Source organism: Pangasianodon hypophthalmus, chromosome 7 (genome assembly GCF_027358585.1).
Source record: "Pangasianodon hypophthalmus isolate fPanHyp1 chromosome 7, fPanHyp1.pri, whole genome shotgun sequence".
NCBI lineage: Eukaryota > Metazoa > Chordata > Actinopteri > Siluriformes > Pangasiidae > Pangasianodon > Pangasianodon hypophthalmus.
Genome location: NC_069716.1, coordinates 30,349,051 through 30,369,098, shown reverse-complemented (window position 1 = coordinate 30,369,098; position 20,048 = coordinate 30,349,051). Strand labels below are relative to the sequence as shown.

General features: G+C 41.9%; 1 protein-coding gene across 1 annotated transcript in view; it reads right to left on the bottom strand.

The window, feature by feature from the left end:
* Positions 1-1,648: 1,648 nt before the first annotated feature.
* Positions 1,649-20,048, bottom strand: part of LOC113524732 (receptor-type tyrosine-protein phosphatase beta) — a 59,443-nt gene continuing 41,043 nt past the window's right edge. Inside the window, exons 24-43 of the mRNA XM_053235291.1 lie at positions 15,995-16,264; positions 14,168-14,431; positions 13,539-13,805; positions 13,102-13,383; positions 12,734-13,012; positions 12,385-12,534; positions 12,011-12,281; positions 11,752-11,837; positions 11,532-11,637; positions 11,159-11,227; positions 11,038-11,055; positions 10,462-10,543; positions 10,123-10,213; positions 9,366-9,442; positions 9,107-9,241; positions 7,552-7,674; positions 3,622-3,785; positions 2,852-2,987; positions 2,237-2,357; positions 1,649-1,888 (exon numbers count right to left, since the gene is read on the bottom strand). Coding sequence (XP_053091266.1) covers positions 1,866-1,888; positions 2,237-2,357; positions 2,852-2,987; positions 3,622-3,785; positions 7,552-7,674; positions 9,107-9,241; positions 9,366-9,442; positions 10,123-10,213; positions 10,462-10,543; positions 11,038-11,055; positions 11,159-11,227; positions 11,532-11,637; positions 11,752-11,837; positions 12,011-12,281; positions 12,385-12,534; positions 12,734-13,012; positions 13,102-13,383; positions 13,539-13,805; positions 14,168-14,431; positions 15,995-16,264 — 3,014 coding nt within the window. The 3' untranslated portion in view covers positions 1,649-1,865. The remainder of the gene's footprint in view (positions 1,889-2,236; positions 2,358-2,851; positions 2,988-3,621; positions 3,786-7,551; positions 7,675-9,106; positions 9,242-9,365; positions 9,443-10,122; positions 10,214-10,461; positions 10,544-11,037; positions 11,056-11,158; positions 11,228-11,531; positions 11,638-11,751; positions 11,838-12,010; positions 12,282-12,384; positions 12,535-12,733; positions 13,013-13,101; positions 13,384-13,538; positions 13,806-14,167; positions 14,432-15,994; positions 16,265-20,048) is intronic.

Sequence of the window (20,048 nt, the reverse complement as noted above, 5' to 3'; positions counted from 1 at the left end):
ACCTCATTCACATAAGAGAAGACAAAGAGTGGAAGACTGCATTCATTACTACATCAGGCCAATACAAATATCTTGCAATGCCATATAGGCTTGTTATTGCTCCTTCTGTGTTCCAGGTATTTGTAAACTAGGGTCTGAGAGAATATATTGCAAACATATTGTGGACATGCTCTTTCTCTGTTTTTCTTATTCTCAGAGAAGGAGCATGTCCACAATATGCACCTGGTGCTCCAGAAGCTCTTATAACATCCTCCTGTCAAATTGGAGAAATGTCACTCTAGACAGTAGCAGTCGGTAACTCTAGTATATTTTGGGTGGGAGCGGGCGGTCAACAGCCTTTTACTTAGTACATATAGATATATATATAAACAAACAACAACTAGAAAGTATGACACTGAAAGCGTCCGTGGGTGCAGTCCTCAGAGCAGGATATGCAGGTGTCGATAAGGATGACAGAGCAAAGCACGGGTACACTGTTGTCAAAGGATGTTGAACTTGGATTGGAAAATGGTCAGTTTAGTGCTAAGAAGCCAACCTCAGGCAAGTCGGATGTATGGGTATCATTTTCACAGATCATAGAAGCAAGTGGAAATAAACTACCCTTTGTGCAATGTGATAAATGTCTAAAAGTTCAGCAGCCAAGAGACTGGAATCTCTGGTTTAAGGCAACAGTAAAATATATTAAAATAATACTGTATTTTGATAAGAAATAAAAATAACAAATAAAAACCTTTATACACTTGTATATTTGTTTTAAATGTGAGATAATGGAAACAAGATCTAAATTAAGCGAGTGTGGTTGGGAAGAAAATCATTCGAAGCAGATACGGTGCTGGGTGCTAATTACTCCCAATGATTGTGAAAGTAGGAAGGATGTACTTCTGGTTTATAAATAATTTTTATGATGTTTATATTTTGTTCAAATTTTGCTGGATGTTTAATAAACACTCAAGTTTGGTATTATGGTAGCATCAAAGGGTGCAGAACTACACTACCCATCATCCCCTGCATGTCACATGCCTCACTATGTCTCGTTATGCCTTATTAGCACCACTATTTAATTTCTAGTTTTTCAGTGTCTCACCATCAGGTTTTTGTTGTAGTTGTCGTTTGTCGTTATGTATGCCTCATTATTATTTTCGTCGGTATGTCGCTTGCTTCATATCCACATTTCATGTTAATGGTTCTTGTTTTCACAGTTTCATTTGTTTTGTTTATACTTTAAACAATAAATTATCTGCACTTGCATCTCCCTCCTCTACCATCTCCTGTTACTGTGTTTTTACTTTTAATTCCAGTTAAACCCACTCCATACTGTCTTTGACTTTTGTGGTCTATTTTTCTTTCTTTTTGTTATTTGTAATTTAACAAATAACAAATATTCAGAAACAGAGCTTAAGTATAAACTTTATATTTTTCTCTTCCCTTTTTAATTTAAATTTTAAAAAGTTATATATAAATATACACACACACCCACACCCACACACACACACACACACATATATATATATATATATATATATATATATATATATATATATATATATATATATATATAAATGCTAATGATTAGCGACACTGTAAAGATAATAAACCAAATTCTAAAATTTCTGCAAAGATATTACAAAATTACACTCAAAAAACATGCTGCAGTAAAAAGTCTTCATTTTGTATGATAACATTCACTCTGTCCTGTACAGTAGCTTATGTACGAGATTTATAAACAATATACACTGTGTTTATAACATACTTACACATGCTCTATAAAAAAAATATAATATATTATAAATATAATATAATATAAAGTTAATATATATTTAATTCAGTGTTTCAAAAGTGAAGTCTTCATCCAGTCCATACAGCTTTTAACGGCGCATGTGCAGTCCATCTGTAATTTAAATAAATAAAATAAATATACAGGATATGAAAGGTAGGTGTATATAGGGATATAGATAGATATATTAGGTAAATACCTAAACATCATAAAACATTCAGAACTCTCAGTCATGAGATTTAATATACAAAGTGTAAAGATTAATTTAATTTAATTTATTTATTTTGGATTATTCTTTATGATTCTGCATCCTGAATATTATATATAATATAGCAAATAAACATATGAAAATAAAACTATTCATATTTATTGAAAAAGTCTTTATTAGAAGCTCTTATGCTAAAAGGATTTTGTAATCCTTTATGGTTGTGGTATTTTTATAAAATAAAAGTGTGTTCTGACCCCAGTGGTTCTCTGGAGCCACGTTCTCATAGACAGGATACAGCAGGTTCTCCTGCTCACTCCGTAACTTTCTCGCACGAAGAACATCACGTACGCACTGGTGCAGGTACGTGTACTGACTCTGCTCACACACACACACACACACACACACACACACAGAGTTAAATATGGTCTCTTTTATATTGATAGGCTTGTGTGAAATTGATTTTTCCCCACTCGTGATTTACCACTTTAACAGCAGTGTGAGATGGGGGAAGGGGATGGGGCTTTCAGGTGGTGTCAGTTAATATCAGAGAGTTCAAAACACCTGTGCAAATCATTCCAAATTCATATGTCGATTGTCTCATCTCTCATTTTATTGGGGAGAAAAGAGAACTGCTCTTTGGTGTATTTTTGAGTGATAACTCGCACAAGCGTACTCCAGTGTTAAATTGTGGCAGTCCTACCAAAATGAGGAAAGGTTGGCAGGTCTGGTAATACAATATAATCACAGTAAACATCACTGGATATCATGACAGTGTAATATTGTGCAGAGACGATAACATTGTTATTTCACACAAGCCTCATGTGTAATCTGTTATTGAACAGTGTATGAGATCAGAGGTTGTGTCCCACCTCAGTCTGCACCATGTGTGAGCGATGCAGTCTCAAGTCAAACACAGCACCATAAATGTCCACTGTGTCTTTAGTGTTTAGCTGCTGCAGAACCCGGTCCAGAACAATAAAGGTTCCAGTACGACCTACTCCGGCACTGCCAAACACAACACACACACACACAGAGAGAGAGAGAGAGAGAGAGTAACACACAGAACAAAAAATGTAAGCATTATATCTAGAAACAGAACCTATGGTGGAACAGGAACAATAATCAGAAACACAACTAAAATTAGAAACAAAAAAACAGAACTTTATCTAGAACCTGAAATAGAGGAAAGTAGAGCAGAACTAGACCCAGAACCTGAATGGGAACTGGAGCAACAACTATATACAGGAACAGGAAATATGGAGCTACAGAATGTGAATTCAAGCAAGAACACATATAAAAGCAGGAGCAAAAGCCAAAACTAGAACAACAATCAGAACTAGAATTAAAACCTAAATTAGAATTAAAACCAGAATTAGAACCAAAAGAAAAACTGCAGTCAGAACAATAACAGGAACTAAAACCATAAGTAGAACAAACACAAGGCCAAAAACCAGAACTGGGAGGAGAACTAGAACAAGTACTAGAATGGGAACAAGAATGAGAGCCATAATGAACTACAAATATAACAGGAACTAGAATAAAAAGAACAAGCAAAATCACAACTAGAACTGGAACAACGACCGTGTTTGTGGAAACTCCCAATGTGTCACACCTTTTGAGTTCTTGTGTGTGTGTATACCTGCAGTGGATGACGGAAGGTCCGGAACCCGGGGTTCTGTTGATGTAATCTCTCACAGTGCGAACAAACTGCACCAGAGACTGAGTGCTTTCAGGAACTCCGTGATCAGGCCAAACAGTGTAGTGGAATTGACGTACAGTTCTAGAGTAATTCAGCTGATCCTCCTGCGCGCGCACACACACACACACACACACACAGACACACACACAAAAATGGTTCATTAAATTCCAGTGTTTTGGAGAACAGCTACAACTTAAAACAGACCACTCGAAAGTTAGAACATAAATGGCATCACACTAAATTGCTAGTATTCCAAACTGCATGGAAGGAGAGCCTTCTTAGCTATAGAAAGACTCTTAGTGTTGCTGGATCAGTACAGAGTGCCTTGCAAAAGTATTCAACCCCTTTAAAGGTCATCAGATTCATCTGGATTACAAATAACACTTACACAGGTGGTTCCAGCCAGTATTTTTATTGCAAGCTAATATGCTTTTAAAGTAAATTTTCAACATCAAAATACATTATTTGTCAGCAGGTCTTTAAAAAAATGTTGTTGTTCTTATTCTTCTTCTTTCGGCTGTTCCTGTTAATGGTCGCCACAGTGGATCATTCGGCCGCATATTTGATTTGGCTCAGTTTTTACGCCGGATGCCCTTCCTGACACAATCCTCCCCGATTTTATCTGGGCTTGGGAGTGCACTGTGCAATACCAGGGTCTGGCTGGGAATTGAACCCGGGCTATGGTAGAGAGAGCACCGAGGCCTAACCACTAGTCCTAGTGGTCAAGAGTGAAGGTGCACCAGTCAACAATGTTCAGAGCTCTGCATACTACTGGCTTGTATGGGGTGGAGGGGACGGGTGCTAGAAAGAACCCATTACTGAAGAAAAACACATCAAATCATGTCTGGTGTTTGCCAGAAAATGTGGGAAGTGTTTTGTGATTAGAAGAGAGAAACTTCACCTTTCGGCAGGACAATAATCCCAAGCACAAGGCCAAAGCAACACGAGTTGTTAAAAACAAAACAAAAAAAAGAATGTTCTACAATGGCCAAATCAAAGTCCAGATCTGAAACCAATCAAGAATCTGAGACATTGTGTAGAAACTGCGGTCCATAAGCATCATCCAACCAACGTAAAGAACCTGAAACAAGTTAACTAGGAACAAGACCATGGCACAAGCACAAATACCAACAGTATGTAGTAGCAATGACTCTATGAATTTTTTTCAGTGACAAAATTAAGAATATTAGACAGAAAATTCAGAGTATTAACTTAAAGTCAGGCAATTTTATAACCAACTATGTAGATAACAATATAATCATGTCAGGAGAGCAATTAGAATTCTTTTAATACCATCTAATAGAGCGAACTAATTTCACTAATTTCCTCTCCAAAATCATCAGCTTGTTGACTAGAAAAGGTTGTAGCATAGCAGTTAGGCTCATAGTTGCATAGGAATAACATTCATGAAATCTTTCAGTCAGGATTTAGGCCTCATCCCAGTACTGAGACAGCACTGGTTAAACAGGTAAATGACTGAATACTGGCCTCCATTTAGGGTTGTGTATCCTTGCTTTGGAAAGAACTGGAATGCTGACTGCATGCCAGGCCTTCTCCCCCCGACATCAGTGCCTGACCTCACTAATCCTCTTGTGGCTGAATGAGCAAAAATCATCACAGCCACATTTAAAAAACAATTAGTGGAAAGACTTCCCAAAAGAATGGAAGCTGTTAGAGCAGCAAAGGGGGAGCAAACCCATACTAATACCCATGGTTTTGGAATAGAGTATTCAAGCAGATATGGTCAGGTGTCCACATACACTATATTACCAAACATATTCGGTCACCTGCCTTGACTCACATATGAACTTAAGTGCCATCCCATTCCTAACCCATAGGGTTCAATATGATGTCGGTCCACCTTTTGCAGCTATTACAGCTTCAACTCTTCTGGGAAGGCTGTCCACAAGGTTGAGGAGTGTGTTTATAGGAATTTTTGACCATTCTTCCAAAAGCGCAATGGTGAGGTCACACACTGATGTTGGTCGAGAAGGCCTGGCTCTCAGTCTCCGCTCTAATTCATCCCAAAGGTGTTCTATCGGGTTCAGGTCAGGACTCTGTGCAGGCCAGTCAAGTTCATCCACACCAGACTCTGTCATCCATGTCTTTACGGACCTTGCTTTGTGCACTGGTGCACAGTCATGTTGGAAGAGGAAGGGGCCCGCTCCAAACTGTTCCCTCAAGGTTGGGAGCATGGAATTGTCCAAAATGTTTTGGTATCCTGAAGCATTCAAAGTTCCTTTCACTGGAACTAAGGGGCCAAGCCCAACTCCTCAAAAACAACCCCACACCATAATTCCTCCTCCACCAAATTTCACACTCGGCACAATGCAGTCCGAAATGTACCGTTCTCCTGGCAACCTCCAAACCCAGACTCGTCCATCAGATTGCCAGATGGAAAAGCGTAATTCATCACTCCAGAGAACGTGTCTCCACTGCTCTAGAGTCCAGTGGCGGCGTGCTTTACACCACTGCATCCGATGCTTTGCATTGCACTTGGTGATGTGTGGCTTGGATGCAGCTGCTCGGCCATGGAAACCCATTCCATGAAGCTCTCTGCATACTGTACTTGGGCTAATCTGAAGGTCACATGAAGTTTGGAGCTCTGTAGCAATTGACTGTGAAGAAAGTCGACGACCTCTTTGCACTATGCGCTTCAGCATCCGCTGACCCCTCTCCGTCAGTTTACGTGGCCTACCACTTCGTGGCTGAGTTGCTGTTGTTCCCAAACTCTTCCATTTTGTTATGATAAAGCTGACAGTTGACTGTGGAATATTTAGGAGCGAGGAAATTTCACGACTGGATTTGTTGCACAGGTGGCATCCTATGACAGTTCCACGCTGGAATTCACTGAGCTCCTGAGAGCGGCCCATTCTTTCACAAATGTTTGTAAAAACAGTCTGCATGCCTAAGTGCTTGATTTTATACACCTGTGGCCAGGCCAAGTGATTAGGACACCTGATTCTGATCATTTGAATGGGTGACCGAATACTTTTGGTAATATAGCGTACTTTTCGCCATATAGTGTACTTCTACTAGGACCACAGGCAGCTAGAAGTAAGCTTTCTGATTAAATAGTAACTCCGTGTGGCCTTTCAGTTACTTCGTGTGCAGCAGTAAAACACCTTGGTGTGATTTTTGACTCCAGTTTCTAATTTGAAGCTCATGTAGATAATATCACTAGGATAGTCTTCTTTCATCTCAGAAATATTGCTAAGATAAAAAATACAATGTCACTACACAATGCAGAAAACCTAGTTCATGCTTTTGTTACCTCTAGGTTGGATTATTGTAATGCCTTACTGTCTGGATGTTCCAGTAGGAGCATAAACAAGCTCCAGTTAGTCCAGAATGCAGCAGCAAGAGTCCTTACTAGAACCAGAAGATATGACCACATCACCCCTATCTTATCCACACTGCATTGGCTCCCAAACAAATTTCGTATTGATTATAAAATACTACTATTGATCAATAAAGCACTGAATGGTCTCATGCTGCTGTACCTGAGCAAAGTTATGGTCTTTTATGATCCGCCACGCCTACTTCGAACTAAAGGTGCAGGCTCTTTGTTGGTACTTAGAATAATGAAGACTACAGCAGAGGCTTTCTCTTACAAAGCCCCACAGTTACGGACTCAGACACAGTCTGAACCCTTTAGTCTAGGCTGAAAACATATTTGTTTAGTCAAACATTTTGTTAATAGCTTTTCTCTTAGGTAAAGCGTAAATCTGGAGGATTTATGGGCATAGTGTGTGTTTTGATGACCTAGGATATTTGGGATACAACACCCAGCCACCCCTTCCCCCCACCACACGCACACACACACGCACACACACACACACACACACAAGCTAAATGAGTGTTACTTACACTGCAGATCTTAAACTCCCGGATGGTCCACTCTGGTAGAACGGACTCAGACTGCATCCGCACAATCAGATCTCCATAATACAGTGGGTCCTGATCAAATGGCCAGTAGTGGTCACATTTCACCTGTATACACACACATACTGAGAATTACTGAGAACACTACAGAAAGGCTGCACTAATATAATATATAACATAGTACAATCCCCTCCGAAAGTATTGGAACGCCAAGGCCAATTATTTTGTTTATGCTGTACATTGAAGACATTAGAGCATGTCTATTACAAGAACATTTATAATGAGAACTTCTATAATGAGAGCGTCTATAATGAGAGCGTCTATAACAAGAATGTATATAACTATCCAAAATCATTAGGAACAAAGCAAAGACTGCAAAAGAGAAATAACTGTGAATACTGAGAACTTGACTGAGATTCTGAGGAATAAAACCAGAACCAAAGCTGATTAATGACATTAATGCTGTGTCTCATTTCACAGCCTGTTCAGCATCTAGCGCACACTATTATATTACATATTATATTGTACAGTAAATATCAAGAAATAAAAGCTGAGATTCTGATATATTGTCTCATATTCATCTTTTGATCTCAAACCCAAACGTCTGATCGGTGTAAGTACTGGAACAGCAAGGCCAATTCTTTTGTTTTTGCTATACACTGAAGATATTTGGGTTTGAGATCAAAATACGAATACAATGATATATCAGAATTTCAGCTTTTATTTCCTGATATTTACATCTAGATGTGATAATAAAAAGTAAATTAAAGTAAATAACATTTAATATTTGGTTGCATATCCCTTGCTTACAATTACTGCATCAAGCCGGCATCCCACAGCTATCATCAAATTCGGCAAGTCTAAATCCTTCCACTTTTTTCCCTGATGAAGTCCTTTGTTGGGTTGGCAGTATGTTACCTTCTGGCTCTCCCTTTTAGTTATGCTGTCATAGCTAGTCTTGCTAGAGTCCCTGCTTGCACTCTGCACACAAAGTACATTGTATATACCTAACAGTCTGTGTTCCTCTCTCTCTCTCTCTCTCTCTCTCTCTTTCTGTCACACTACGCATGCTATTCCTGAGATGCCAGTGATCCTGACCCCTTCTACTCGCCGGACCTGCCTGATCCATCCTGATGCGCTACTTCTGGTTGGAGTTCTCATCACCTAAAACTCACTTGCTGTTGCTGAGGATGGCCCCACATGGATATCCTAAAGATACATGAGATTACTGTGGATGGTACCACTTAGAAACCATGAAGATGTCTGTGGATGTTCTTCCTTGGATAGCCTTAGGATTGCAATTGCTATGAACAGCTTTGCACTTGAGTCTTTATCATTGAACAGTTATTAAATTCAATAAAATAGACTTCAAGTTAAAACAATAATGAATTCAGAAATGACTCTCATGCTCATATTCATACGGTAAGTTGCTCATAAGCTCATAAGCTTATAAGGTCCTGGTTACACACTTGTACTTTTATATGAATAAAATAAAACTGAATTGAATTGTTATAGTTCTTGTCAGTGACGTTCTTATTACCCGTCCTTTCTCCACACACTGCGTCACCATGACAATGTTGTGGACGTTCTGCTCCCACACCATTTTCCAGAAATCATCTTTAGTACCAGGAAGTGGTCCCTGTGTGGCGATGTACTCACGCCTGAAATTATTCCCCTTTAACACAAACAACATACATGCACATGTCATAACACACACATCACAACACAACACATGTCACAATGCACAACATATCACAACACATATACATTACAACACACATCACAATACACACACTTACAGGAATGTAGCTGGCGTTGATGTAGTCTGAACTCGGATCATCATCCACACACGATAGTTTCACTCGAGTGGAATCATCTGAAAAAAACACCAAGACGAGGGTTATTCTTCTTCTTCCTCTTCTTCTTATTGTTTTTATTTATTTATTTATTTATTTATTTATTTATTACTTCTGATTGGTCAGAAAGTGTTGATTAATTTTCTATAACAGCAGCTCTGACATTGGTGCAGCTGCAAATCACATGTTTATATTAATGCGCTCGTTCTAATATGTTATCTTTTCTATAGTAACAGTTCATTCACAGGGACGTGTACAGCGGACGCTCCAAATAAACACGTGGTGAAGTTTTCTGTAAGGAGATGTTTATTTAACATTTATGGAAGGAGTCTCCAGTGTCAGCGCTTTGTAACGGTAAAGTTATAACTTTAAGTTTTCCGACATCTTCAGGACAGAGGAGTTTACGCTTCTTTGCGGTTTCTCGCTAACATGTAACAAGCTGCGATTTTCTCTTTTTAACTTGAAGAGAGAGAATAAAGAGAGGCTGGTGAGGGAACGAGTGTTTATAGCTGCTATAACGTAAGTGACAACAGGAACTAACTTAACAGAACATTAATTATTATTATTAACTACAAATTGATAAAAAGTATGACTTTTCCCTCTTTAATGAATTAAAAATTATAATCTGTGGTAAACTGCTGTGGTATAAGAGCAATAAAGTGGTGCTATAACTGGATTAGTCTCAGATGAAGAGTCTCACATGGTAGAATGTTGTTGTAGCGGTTTTTTCCTCGGTTTTCCGGCAGTAACGCAGTGTCCAGAGGCTGGTTCCGACCCACTTCCTTCAGATCCTGCAGAACACAAAACAGCAGGTATAACTTCTCATGTGTGTTCAGTATGGGGTCGGGATTAATCCTGACTATGAGATTAATCCACATGAATACAAACTGCATTGGCATTGCTCTACCAGATGATCTACCAAATCATAAAGCAGCTTTAATATTCTGTCATTACGTTATGATGCTGATTTTTCATTGTTTCACATAAAGCCGTTAATCTGATTAAAGGTGGATTATAAACGGTGAGCTGTGAGAATGACCTCGTATTCCTGAGACAGCAGGTAGTTGGAGTCGGCTTGCAGTTTAGTGAGATGAGCCTCGAAGTTTAAGATGTTAATCGGACTGCAAATAAAAAGATGAGAAAAACATCAAAAGGTTAAAGGGCATTAAAATGTGTCATTGTGTCAATTACACCCAGCTTGAACCTAATTTACAATAAAATAAAATTAAATTAAATTAAAATATATTTTAATATATTTTAAAACATAAGTAATGCAAACACACACTGAGATTGAAACTTTTGTGAAAACATACTGAGATTAAACACACACTAAAATTAAACACAGTAAACACACAAAGATTAAACACTAAATTTAAAACAATGACATTAAACACACGGAGATTAAAACACACTGAGATTAGACACAGTGAGATTAAACACACTGAGATTAGACACACTGAGATTAAACACACTGAGATTAGACACACTGAGATTAAACACACTGAGATTAGACACACTGAGATTAAACACACTGAGATTAGACACACTGAGATTAAACACACTGAGAGAATTTCTGTTGAAAATCAGTTCAAATATATTAATGCTGTGTGTTTACCTTGAGATGCGTCTATTCCTGAAAACCAGAACAAAAGGAAAGTTAATTAAACATGACTAATTATTTATAAATGGTGTGTGTGTGTGTGTGTGTGTGTGTGAAGTAGTGTGAATATTCATACCCTCTAATTCTCGAGATTGATGTCGTTCTTTCTCTCCTTACACTCATCCGCACCATTGGCTCCTGTACACTATGCACACGAACACACACGCACACACACACACACACACACATACAAACTGTTTTAATGCTTTAGTATATAAATGTATATACAGTAAATGTATGTGAATATTATGAGTGTATAATGTTGTATTGGCTCAAGCTGAATGTTAAAAGTTAAGTGGACTTAAACAGACACCAGCCTGTATGATATCAGTATGATAGCTGATTTGCTAAATAGTTGGCTTGCTATGAACTGTTGTGCCACTTTTTCACTGAACCACACCCATGTTTGTGTAGGCCTGCCCACCACAAGTACAGCAATACTGACTCACACTTTGTGTGTTTTGTGTCTGCAGATGAGGATGACGATGATTCCCACCACTGAGATGATGAGGAAGAGTCCAGCACTTACTCCCTCAATCACACCCCCTAGAGGCTCTGTAGATAACACACACACACACACACACACACACACACACACACACACCACACTACAAGGTTAACACAGGAGATGCTAGCTGTATGATAAAGAGTGTGTGTGTGTGTGTGTACCTCTGTCTGTGACTAAAGGCAGCGAGAGGAAGGTATCTCTAAAGAGGGGAGATGAACCCAGCTGCGTGAACGCTCGCACACTTAGTCTGAGAGAGAGAGAGAGAGAGAGAGAGAGGGAGAAAGCGAGAGAGAAAGATTCATTAAAAGTACTGTTACTGACAAATCTGCAATTCAGAATATTAACTCTGATAAGAAGTGATGTCACTGACACACAGATGTCACTGTGTGTGTGTGTGGGTGTGTGTGTGTGTAAGCTGACCTGTAGGCAGTGTTGGGTTTCAGAGGGCCGTCACAGTACACACTGCGCTCTGTGTCCGTGTTTTCACACTTCCCCCCGAGAGTGTCCATGCCTGAGCCCAGTGTGATGTTGAAAGTGTGTGTGGAGCCTCTGAGTCCATCGTCACAATTGCTGGGGAAATATCCTGTCTGATACACCTTCACTAAAGTGTTATTGATGTAATCCCTGTATGAGGGCAGCGGGTGGCGCTGTTCAGGCTGTTCAGGCTGTTCAGGCTGAACATCTTCACTCTCTACATACACACACACACACACACACAAACACACACAAATACTTCTTAATCATTCTGACAGTAAGAGTTTGTTAGGAAAAACTCTTACTCTGGGTATACTGACTGTCAGACTCTGTTACGATGATGCTGAAGTACTGAACGGCACCGTTAGCGTCACTGAACCAGCTGCAGTTAAAATGGAAGAAGATGGAGGACTTAGTGATGTGGGCGGTGCTCTTACTGACCCGGATGGAGAGAGGGGGCAGTGGGGGGCCTACACACACACACACACACACACACACAACTCACTAAGATATCACACTGTTATCACCCTAATTTAAAATTCAAACATAAACACACACTAGATATTCTGTATATTATTACTGCCACTTTCCCTAATGCCACAGGAGTGGAATCCTGGAACACAGTTGAAGTGTGTGTGTGTGTGTGTGTGTGTGTGTGTGTGTGCTAACGGTCAATCATGGTGATGGTGCTGTGCTCGGCTGCCTCGCTGGTCATGTTGTCGGAGACAACTTTAACGGAGACCCTGTAGCGTTTGTCAGGTTCGAGGTTTGTGATGTGGTACAGCGTGGAGTTGCGCAGCGTTCGTCTGGAGTTCACCAACACACCCGAGTCCTGACGGAAACACTCCACCTTGTACGAGTCAAAATCAGCCTGTGGGGCGCTCCACGAACACAAGATCGCAGATGAGTTCAACGGCCGACAGTGCAGACTCGAGATCCGCTGAGGCTCTGAAACACACATATACACACACACACAGACTATTACACACACACTTACAAACACAGGTCATTACACACACACACATTATTACACTGACTTGTGCGGATGTGTATGTAGATGTGTTGGCTGTATGTAGCGTGTCCTCCTGCGCGGCTGACGGTGCGGAGGCGGAGTGTGTACAGTCGTCCGGGGTACAGGTCCTTCAGCAGGCGGCTGCATGACGTGGTGCTCTGATACGGGTTAATCACTGAGAGGCCGTCACCTGGAGACCACTGCAGATCAAAGTCATCATAATCTGTTCCGTCTGGCACTGCCCACTTCACCTCCACTGACGTGTTGGTCACGTCCCCATAAGAGAACAACGATGGCGGCTTTGGAGCTGCATGAGCAGAGAAGGACATATCATCTACACATTTACATACAGAGAGGTCTGTCTGTCTGTCTGTCTGTCTATCTATCTGTCAGTCTCTCTGTCTGTCTCTCACTCTCTCTCTCTCTCTCTCTCTCTGTTTCTCTTGTCGTTTATGTCCTCACCAGTCCTGGAGATGGAGGCAGCTATGTTGGAGAGGTTAGCACTGTGTGTGGTGATGTTGGTAAAGTAGAGGCGTCCAGGTACGAGCCCATGGAACTCCAGCTGTGTGATGTCAGAGCTCAGATGCTGCCTGGCATGCTGGGATTGATTTGAGTCATACAGAGTGACTGTGTATCCGCTCACTTCACCTGCAGCAGGTTTCCAGCTCACATACAGAGTGTCTGTCCTGTTCCTGCTCTCCACACACACAGAGGACACGGCCGCCGGCACTGCACACACACACACACACACACACACACATTAGCTCCCAAGTGGCAGAAAATAGAAAAGCATTGGCCCTGTCGTCAGGAGTTTCCGACAGAGCACAGTGCCGGTGTGTGCGCAAGTGTGTGTGATGCAGGTGTGTGTATGTGTGTGTGTGTGTGAGATACAGGTGTGAGTTGATGCAGGTGTATGTGCGTGTGAGAGATGCAGGTGTGAGTTGATGCAAGCATGTATGATGCAGGTGTGCAGATGTGTATGTGTGACCTGCAGGATGTGAATGGACTTGATGTCGAGGTATACAGGTCTAAGCGTGATGTACTAGTTTATGACTCACATGTCTGTGTGTGTGTGTGTGTGTGTGTGAAACCTGTGCGGATGTGGATGGAGTTTTTGTTGCTGAGTTCCGCGCTCCACGTCAGAACCGTGGCTCTGTACTCTGTTCCAGGTCTCAGGTGAGAGAAGGAGCAGCTCATCATGTTCGCTCCTCCACTGCACTGCTCCTGCAGAGAGCTGTCACCTCTGTACAGGTAAACCACAAATCTGTCAAAATCCCCCTCAGGACGAGACCAGCCAAGAGACAGGGATGAGGATGAGCGGCTCAGGATGGACAGATCAGTGACCGGTGCCGGGACTGCGGGACACACAGTCAACACCAACAGCGTTAAACACACGCTGCCTTGCATTTATTTTATTTTCAGAAAATAAACTTCTTTTAGCCACATTAGCCACATAGTCCCAGTATAACACTAAATAAGACTTCACACACCAAATATCTTGCTGAGTAACTGTATCTGGATTAAATGTATTAGAGATGTTTTATTTTGTGCTGTAGTGAACTGTAAACTTTAAACTTTGGGATTGGTTCCCAATCAAATTTCGTATTGATTATAAAACACTACTATTGACCTATAAATTACTGAATGGTCTCGTGCCGCAGTACCCGAGCGAACTTTTGGTCTTGTATGATCAGCCACACCTACTTCGATTAGAATAATGAAGACTACAGCAGGGGGTAGAGCTTTCTCTTACAAAGCCCCACAGTTATGGAACAGCCTTCCACTTAGTGTTCGGGGCTCAGACACAGTCTCAGTGTTTAAGTTGAAAACATATTTGTTTAGTCAATAGTGAATAGCCTTTAGTGAATAGTTTTCTTAGGTACAGGAGCAGGTCTGGAGGGTTCACAGGCATAGAGTGTTGTGGTGAACTGGGATGTTTGGATGCTGTCGCCCCCCCACTCTCACACGTTCACTCAGGTTTGTTGATGGTGGAGTGGTTGCTGCTTTATGTCCCAGGACTCCCTCATGTTTGTGTTAGCTTCTGGCTCTCCTTTTTAGTTATGCTGTCATAGCTAGTCTTGCCGGAGTCCCTGCTTGCACTCTGCACACAAAGCATTACAAAGCATTTTGTCCTTAACCATTACAGGACAAAAGCTTACCTAACAATCTCTCCCTCTCTCACCCTCTCTCTCTCTCCCTCACTCTCTGTGTCGAGCTACACATGCCACTCCTGAGATACCAGTGATCCTGACCCCTTCTGCTCTTCAAATTTGCCTGATCCATCCTGATGCCCTACTTCTGGTTGGAGTTCTCATCGGTTGGAGATGGCATGCTGCTGCTGGGGGCGGCCCCACATGGACGGCCTGGAGATCATTGGGATTGATGATTATGGTGCCACTTGGGGACCTCATATGGGGAGTTGTACTGTGATTGCTTGGGACTGCAATTGCAGTGGTGGCTTTGAGGCTGCGGTTGTCGCAAGGTCTCAGATCTCCATCAGTGGACAATGGATAGGTTTAACAAACCGGACTTCATGTGAAAACTGTGATGAATTTACTGGTTACACAGTTGCACTTTTTGTCTGTGTAGTACACAGTTATAGAAGGGAATGATTTATAATCGCACTATCCGGTGTCACCCAGATGAGGATGGGTTCCCTTTTGAGTCTGGTTCCTCTGAAGGTTTCTTCCTCATATCATCTCAGGGAGTTTTTTTTCACCACCGTCACCTCTGGCTTGCTTGTTAGGGATAATTTCACATATTTACAATTTATTTTGGTTTAATTTAATTTGAATCTATTTATTTCTGTAAAGCTGCTTTGTGATAACATCCATTGTTAAAAGTGCTAGACAAATAAAACTGAACTGAATTGAATACTAATACTAATAATAATAATAATAATAATAATAGTGACTCACGTGTGCGTGTGTGTGTGACGGCCACTCTGCTCTGAATCCCGCCACTCAGGGTGTGTATGAGGATGCGGTACTTCCTGCCTGGAGTGAGCTGTATGAACTCATGCTGCAGTGAGACAGGTGGCAGCGTGACGTTCCTCAATACCGACCCTCTCTCATCCTGCAGCAACACGCTGAACCCATCACACACACCTTGCCCCGCACGCCACCTCACACACACACTGCTCAGACTCACGTCACTGTCCACTTGCACTGACGCCACTGGGGAAGGCACTGAGACAAAGAGAGAGAAAGAGAGACACAGGGAGAGAAAAAGACAAGTAAATAATAAGTGAAGTGAAGTGTGGCGACCCATACTCGGAATTTGTGCTCTGCATTTGCACACACACCGTGAACACACACCCGGAGCAGTGGGCAGCCTTTTTTGCTGCGGCGCCCAGGGAGCAGTTGGGGGTTCGGTGCCTTGCTCAAGGGTCTCACCTCAGTGGTGGTATTGAGGGTGGGAGAGAGCGCTGGCCATTCACTCCCCCCACCTACAATCCCTGCCGGACCTGAGACTCGAACCCACAACCTTCAGGTTCACCTTCGGGTTACAAGCCTGAGACTCTAACCATTAGGCCATGACTGCCCCCTTAAAAATGGATTCTGTCAAAGTTACAAATTAGTTGATAAAAAAATGTAATCAGTAACATAATCCAAGTAATATGAAAGTAATGTAATTTAATTACTTTTGGATTACTTCAAGGTCAGATATGTAAATAAAGTCAGGAAAGCAACATGACCAACATCAACAACATCACAAAAGATAAGATAAGATAAGATAAGATAAACTTTATTGATCCCACAGTGGAGAAATTCACTTATCACAGAAGCTCACAGACAGTTAAAGTGCAGGAAGAAAGAAAAGGAAGGAAGAAAGAAAAGTTAAAACTATAACTATATATACACCTTAGAAATAATAAAAGAAATATAATAATATTTAAAATGATAAAATATTGCACATTTGAACATCACTGTAATGCAGTGTTGTAAGAAATAAAATTATATGAAATTATAAAAAAGCATTTCAGAGAACAACTTTAGAGTTTCAACTGAAGTTATGATGAAAATGAGAAGTGACAGTGGAGCACATTTCTGCAAGAGCAGTGACCAATCGAAAATCTGAAGATCAAAAATATTATTAAGTTCATAATTTTGTAGCATGATCTTAGAAGCTTTGTTATACAGTAATTTAAAAGTTTGTTCAGCAAAAAAATCCAGTTCATTGTCCAGTTCATTCTTTGTGTATTTTGTTCTTATACATTCAAATTTCATTAACTAATATTAACAAGTACAAGGAAAAAATGTCATTACCATCACACACAACATTAAAAAAGTCTACACCATCTACATGCACATTAGGCTATTTCAGAATACATGTTGATCAAGGCTGTGATCTTTCTTCATTTCACCGATCAAGCTTGCGGGGTTAGCGGGAGTTCCCCTTACTGGCTTTGACAGCAGGCATCCTGTGTACCAGGAATGGATGGAGTGGAGTGAATGGATAGGCAGTCCAAGATGGCGGCGCGGCAGTAGCATGCAGCGGCCACTCCGGATACAAAATGGTGCTATTTTTGTCTTTAGCCCGACTTTTAACAGCACATGGACATCAGAGCTACCGGTGTTCATGTATACCACCGCCAGACACTCATAAGTTTCAGAAACAACACTACGGCTGTTCTGCATGATGATCTGCTGGAGAAGCTACGCAATCTCGGCTTGCTGCGGGGACCAGGCCTCCAGCCCTCGGCATCACCTGATGCCGGTGGCCGGGGGAGGGGACGTCGCAAGCGGTGCGCGAGAAAGCAGAAGCGCGGCAAGAGGGTGGGGGTCTGTGCTAGGCTAAAAACAAACCCTAGCCGGCTGGCTCTCCCGTCCATTCTGCTCTCCAATGTCTGCTCCCTGGACAATAAATTGGATTACATCCGACTCCAGCAAACTACGCGGCGTGAGTTTAGAGACTGCTGCGTCTTTGTTTTCATGGAGACGTGGCTCAGCGACAGAGTTCCGGACACCGCCATTCAGCTAGACGGGCTACCCTCGTTTCGTGCCAACAGAAACACAGCTCTGTGCGGTAAGGCTCACGGCGGTGGCTTGTGTGTTTACATCAACATGGAATGGTGCAAGAACTCGGTGCTAGTTTCTAGTTAGTGCTCATCGCTGGTGGAGTTTGTGACTGTTAGATGCAGACCTTTCTATTTACCACGGGAATTCACTACCGTCCTCATAATCGGTGTATACATTCCCCCCAGTGCTAATGCTAAGAAGGCGCTCTGTGTACTGTATGGGGCTATTAGCGAGCTACAGAATTCAAATCCTGACGGACTGTTTATTGTTGCCGGAGATTTCAACCATGCAAATCTCAAGTCAGTGCTCCCTAAATTCCATCAGCATGTGGACTTTGCAACGAGAGGGAAGAACGCGCTGGACCTTGTTTACCACCACCATCGTCCCCGTGCCAAAGAAGTCTCCAGTGTCCTGCCTCAACGACTACTGTCCCGTTGCACTTACACCCATCATCATGAAGTGCTTTGAGAGGCTCGTCATGAGGCACATCAAGACCCTGCTGCTTCCCTCACTGGACCCCCTGCAACTCGCTTACCCTCCCAACCGCTCAACAGATGACACCATCACCACCACCCTCCATCTGGCCCTCATCCACCTGGACAATAAAGACACCTATGTTCGAATGCTGTTCATAGACTTCAGTTCATAGACTTCAGCACTGGGGCACCACAGGGCTGTGTGCTCAGTCCACTGCTGTTTACTCTGCTGACTCACGACTGTGTAGCAACGCACAGCTCGAATCGCATCATAAAGTTCGCCGTGGTGGGTCTCATCAGCAAGAACGACGAGTCAGCATACAAAGAGGAGGTGCAGCGGCTAACGAATTGGTGCAGAGCCAACAACCTGTCTCTGAACGTGGACAAAACTAAAGAGATGGTTGTTGACTTCAGAAGACCACAGAATGACCACTCTCCGCTTTGGGAATTGCACCGTCTCAGATCGCAAGACCCTGCAGCGAATAGTGAGGACAGCTGAGAAGATCATCGGGGTCTCTCTTCCCTCCATCACGGACATTTACACCTCACGCTGCATCCGCAAAGCCACCAGCATTGTGGATGACCCCACACACCCCTCACACACTCTCTTCACCCTCCTGCTGTCTGGCAAACAGTACCGAAGCATTCGGACCCTCACAACCAGACTGTGCAATAGTTTCTTCCCCCATGCCATCAGACTCCTCAATACTCAGAACCTGGACTGAAGGAACACACACACATACATATATACACACACACAACTGAGCATCCTCCATCCTCTATGCAATTTTTTTGCAGGTTTTTGCACATGTTTATGCTGCTACTAATATTTCAATTCAATTCAATTCAATTTTATTTGTATAGCGCTTTTAACAATGGACATTGTCACAAAGCAGCTTTACAGAAATAAATGGATTCACACACACACACACACACAAAAAAGATATATTGTACATATGTGAATTTATCCCTGTGAATTTATCCCTAATGAGCGAGCCAGTGGCGACGGTGGCAAGGAAAAACTCCCCTGAGATGATATGAGGAAGAAACCTTGAGAGGAACCAGACTCAAAAGGGAACCCATCCTCATCTGGGCGCAACGGATAGTGCGATTATAAATAAATCCCTTCTATTATTGTGTACTATATGGACAAATAGTGCAACCAATAAATTCATCACAGTTTTTGCCGAAGTCCGGTTGGTTAAAATCTATCCACTGTCCACTGATGGAGTCCTGAGTACGAAGCTGCTCGTGGCAACCGCAGCCCCAAAGCCACTACAGCAATTGCAGTCCCAAGCCATTACAGTACAGCTCTGTCTTGTGTGGTCTGCACATGTTTGCACTTGTGCACTTTATGTATAAATTATGTAGTCCCTTGTAGTTCTGTGTTGTTCTTGGTCCTGGAGAAACATTGTTTCGTTTCACTATGTACTTGTATATGGCTGAAATGACAATAAACTCCACTTGAACTTGAA